The sequence below is a fragment of the Bombus impatiens genome, unplaced genomic scaffold (genome assembly GCF_000188095.3).
Source record: "Bombus impatiens unplaced genomic scaffold, BIMP_2.2 scf_0406, whole genome shotgun sequence".
Classification (NCBI taxonomy): domain Eukaryota; kingdom Metazoa; phylum Arthropoda; class Insecta; order Hymenoptera; family Apidae; genus Bombus; species Bombus impatiens.
The window spans coordinates 1,152,118-1,156,884 of NT_176825.1; the positions used below are offsets into that span (position 1 = coordinate 1,152,118).

At 43.5% G+C, this 4,767-nt stretch overlaps 1 protein-coding gene across 7 annotated transcripts in view; it reads left to right on the plus strand.

Annotated features, from left to right (window-relative positions):
• The window catches only part of LOC100741505, an 83,032-nt gene that overhangs the window by 50,924 nt on the left and 27,341 nt on the right, over positions 1–4,767 (plus strand). For 6 of the 7 annotated variants that reach the window (XM_012386649.3, XM_003490190.4, XM_012386646.3 and 3 more), the window contains 2 exons: positions 1,425–1,609; positions 2,407–2,688. In XM_012386649.3, coding sequence (XP_012242072.1) covers positions 2,494–2,688 — 195 coding nt within the window. In that variant the 5' untranslated portion in view covers positions 1,425–1,609; positions 2,407–2,493. The remainder of the gene's footprint in view (positions 1–1,424; positions 1,610–2,406; positions 2,689–4,767) is intronic. The other variant, XM_012386650.3, reaches the window with a different exon arrangement.

The window sequence follows — 4,767 nt, forward strand, 5'->3', positions numbered from 1 at the left end:
GCCGATGAAAGTTAAATGTCGATATTCGACTTTCACGATTTTACAAAGTCACTCTCGATAATTATGCTAATAGATACACGCGGCTCCCGTTAATCGTTTCCAGATAATGCAATGAAAACTTCTTTTTCCCGGAGTTTTCCCAGCAACTTTCTTTCCCCCGCGAAATCATCCCGTTCCTCGCATCGATCTCCCTTCGTTTCCAATCTTTCAAACAACTGCAGAAGAAATTCTCAGCTGCGGTAATCTAATCTCGTTGGATTAGACGTAACAGAAATAATTTCCTCGTTCTGCATTCTGTTCTTCGTTACAACTTTCTAATCTAATTCCTGGAATTTTCGAAAGGAATTGCAATTTTTAAGTGATGGATTTCTTACGCTTTGTCCTTGTTTCGATGATTTTGTTTAAGGAGGATGAATCGACGACCGCTGGATCGCGGACGTTCGCGCAAAAATCCGAATTTTTACCAATGTAATTAACACGTTGCTGTGTAACGTTGAGTCGCGCACGTGCCGCTCGTTTGCGGTTATTATCCAACAAAGATCCTTCGATCTGTTTTTCAGAAAGTTTTTCAATTATCAATTAATATCGTTGCTGCGAGACAAACGATGGTAGGAAGCAATTATTAGACTCTCCGAGAGCGGAATTTCTTAGTTTCTTTCCTCTGTACTTAACCGCCCAGCGAAGTCATAAGCGAGTAAGCATCGCAGCAAATTGCTTCATAAAAGCAGTCGGTCGTATCCCTCGGTGAAGTTGTAAATTAAACACGTTGCCACGTCTGGTGTTTCTATCGGTCATCGGTACACGATGGAAAACTAGCTATCGGCGACTGGTTCAAACTGAATATAATATAATCGATCTAAATGAAACTAATGAAAATTAGCAGGGGCGACGAGGAGAAAAACAAAAGCGAGATACATAAACCTCATCGAACTAGATCCACACGATTGGAATCTAATTCTGTAATCGAACCTTAACGAGAAACATTTATATTCATAGAAGCAAGAGTTAACAAAGACGAATCAATTTTACTTGGTTTTAGCGCTCATGGGTATAAGATATTACTATTTATTTACCTGTAACAAAAATAGCAAATTCCATAAACGAAGACACGGTAGAAGGTTCAGTATCGTATTTCTATCAACCGATGTTTCCATAACCGACGATAGGTGTTCCGATAATCGATAAATTGTACCACGTACCACGTCAAAAATATCGTCTTCTTTGATTAACGCGTAATCAAATAACTTTGATTTGCTAATATCTAAATCAGGTGGAGCCTTCGGTGAATGAAACTGAAACTCCAAGTAGCTTTGTTTCGAGTAGAAACTCGAACGAAACGGATGCGAAGATGGAATTTTTTAAGGCGCGTTGCACTCTCAGATCGACTCTGTCTGATGGCCAATCCCTTTATCCGCATGTTACAGAGAAAACACGTGAGACCGAGGATCGTCAGGGGCAGCCGTGATCGAGGTACACGTTCGAACGGACTCGCGTGTAAATGCTTCGAAGGCCACCGTGTTGCAGGCATTCATCCGGTTGACAGAGGTCCGGGTTGCTTCGACTTGGAGAACAAGCCTGTCGACTGACTGCGCATCGACCGATACCTTCTGTAAGAATCTTTTTCGAACGTACGCAAGTTTCCGTGCGTTAGCTATTTCCTCGTGTTCCCCTGTTTGCACGCTCCACTCTCATTTACATCGCGGATGCGTTGTAAATAGCGTCGAACTGTAGCATCGAACTAACGTAGAACCGGAAGAAATAAAAAGTCGTAAACGCAACAGTTCTACTACGCTTGCCAGACGTTGCGGAAATGCGCGGAACAAAATGACCTAACAGGAAACGTATCAATTGCAGCGTACTATTGAATCGCGTAGTGTAGTCATTTTCAAACGTAATTTTCTCTTAGGCGTAGACTGCGGATTTTCACGCCAGCTTTTTACCAATCAAATATTCAAATATTATCGTCGTTAATTATCACACGCCGATTTTTCCATTCCTCCTTTTCTTCTAGCTTCTCCTCGCTGAAAGCTTGCCGATTAATATCCAAGCAGAAAACATACTCGCCGAGCCGAGTATCGTGGGAACTCGAAAACTATCGCCTTATAAATCGACTATTAAATTGCGATACGCGTATATCGTGCAGCGTAGAAACCGACCCTTTGCCTGGTAATTAAGGTAATTTCCTATAAAGATTCGTTCCGCGATCTGTCGCAACGTTCGCCTCGTTGGTTACTCGATACCTCGTGTCTTTTTTAATTCCTGCTTTCGAACGAGCAACACCTATTCCTCGAAAGAGAGAGATACGTACACCTATTCAACCAAAATGTGTAATTACTGGTTTAGCTAGTAGCGTTGCGTGGAATGGTCAAAAATTGCGATCTTCCTGACCCGAGATTAATGTTGCAGAACGAAGAAGGAAGGCGGTGGGATTACGGTGAACCGCAAGAACGGTTCTTTGGCTTGGACAAGCTACTGGCGGTGCCAGATCCGCGCATGCTTCAGCAACGAGGCAGTTCAGCAACGACACCACCCGCGACGTCATCCTCCAACATGTTCCCCCAACAATATTGCCTACGATGGAAATACCATCACAGCAACCTACAGACCATGTTCTCACAGCTGCTCGAGCGACAAGCTTATTGCGACGTCACTTTAGCCTGCGAGGGCAAGACTCTGAGAGCGCACAAGGTAAACAAAGACACGTTTTAACATTCCCCCGCGTTGCCCTTTTTGTCACGTGCAACGACGAACCTTCGAATTTCCGCGAATTCATCGGTACAACGTGGAAAATTATATCTTGCGATGCATGAAATTAATCGGCTTCCCTTCCAAAATCAACCCTTGTTAAATCTTTCGAATTTTTAGTAGGCACGAGCGAGACACACACGGTACGATGCAATCGATATTACGAAAAACGATTTATCGTTTTCGTAGGAATTCGTCTATCGTTGAAAGATCGGCAACTTTGCAATTTGATTAGATAAAGTTGGTAAATTAATCGAATACGATCGTATTCTGATATAATTGCAGAGACACTTGCAACAATCGTACAGTATGATGAAAGAATTCAATTGACATTAAATTTCAATTGGAGTGTTCTTTTGTTTTTTTGGGGAGGGAAGATCATCGACAAGGATCGTTTTTGTTATAAACCCTTTCATTCGTATTAACTTTGGCTTGTCGAAAGCCTGGTATCGCGTGTTTTATTTTGTAGCGAAAAGGCAACGCGCGGAAAAATCTTCGTTACTATCGCATTACCATCGGATTTTACATTTTACTCTATATAAATGATTCAACTTGGCGGATTAATTGACACGTGTCACTTAATTCCAACAGGAAACGTGGAAATGCTTAATATTTGACACGTTTTGTGTCTTTATACTGGGCGAGCTGAACAAGCTGATGAAAAATTTAAAATCCGCACGTACATGAAAAAGCTGGTATTTTGGAAAGGGAAAATTCGTTAGAATATCCGTGGATGTTAAACCGAAAGAATAATTGTTATAGCTGATCCGTAGCCCTTTAACGGTGATAAACTCTGCCCTTGGTCCAACTCGATAACCTTCTATTCCCTTTAAAATCCCTTTTCCACGCGTGCCTTCGGTTTCAGCTATTTTACGCTTTGAAATGTTTTAGAGGCACACGCTCGTTCGCTCTGCGTCGTTTAACGCGTTACAGGTGCATTGTATCATCGTCGAAACGCATAGTACTCCATTTTCACTTTCCGTAAATTGGATACACAGTTTTCCGCCCTTTTTTCGCCTAAATTGCTACACACACGCACACACACACACCGGCTACATTTCCTCTTTCTTTTTCCGTACCCCTAAACCAGGAGCAAAAAAGTTGTTCGACGAATCGAAATCGCGTTAGAAAAATCGGTTCGGATTAAGCGGTTGCGACTGAAATCGTCGTCGTTGCCAGTCAAACGGAGTGCGATTCCGGAAAGAAATTCGACGATTTTCAAAAGAAAAAGAAAAAAAGAAAAAAGTAAAAAGAAAAATTGCCACTTCTAGAAACGCGTTTTTCCGTAATTAAACTCCATCCTTGGAGAGTGGAAAAAGCTGGCGAACAGACGACAACGGGAGGACCCAATCTCGTCCAGCTTCCATTGACTTGGACGATAGCGTTCATCCGTTTCATCCCCTTGCGTTTTTCCTCATACACGTGTCTCTCTATCGGTTCTCTGCCGAGCCCCGTTTCGCCTATCCCTTTCTCTCTCTCTGTCTCTCTCTTTCCCTTGGAAGGTTTTTCTGCGTGCCCACCTCTTGGTTGGCGGCGCAGTGCCGGGCGGAGAATTTCCTCGATTCGTCTTATTGCGCGTCGCGAGGCGGCTGAAAAGAGACGAGACGAGCCGGCCGACGAAACCGAGGACGAACGATAGAGCGAGAGGAAAAGTCAACGGAGAAGGGTGGGGGCGGCAGACCACCCTCGCCTGCCCCGGGGAACATAAAACTTAACAAACGATCAATTTTCTGTTCTTTGTTTCTTACCAGGCTAGAACTACGGTATTTCGCCACTCTCTGTTCCCCACCCCCTCGAAGAAAGAACGGTGGTTCTCCTTCGGCCCCAGCCGACTCCCGTTCAACCAACCTCCACCTCCACCCTTTTCTTTCTTTCTTTCTTTCTTTCTTTCTTTTTTTTTTCGTTTCTGTCTTTCTTTTTCTTCTTTCGTTCTAGCTTTGCTCCCGCTGTGCTTCGTTTCGCCCCCTTAGCCTCTCACCCTCTCACTTTCCCTGGCAATCGCTATCTTCTTCTTTTCTCCCC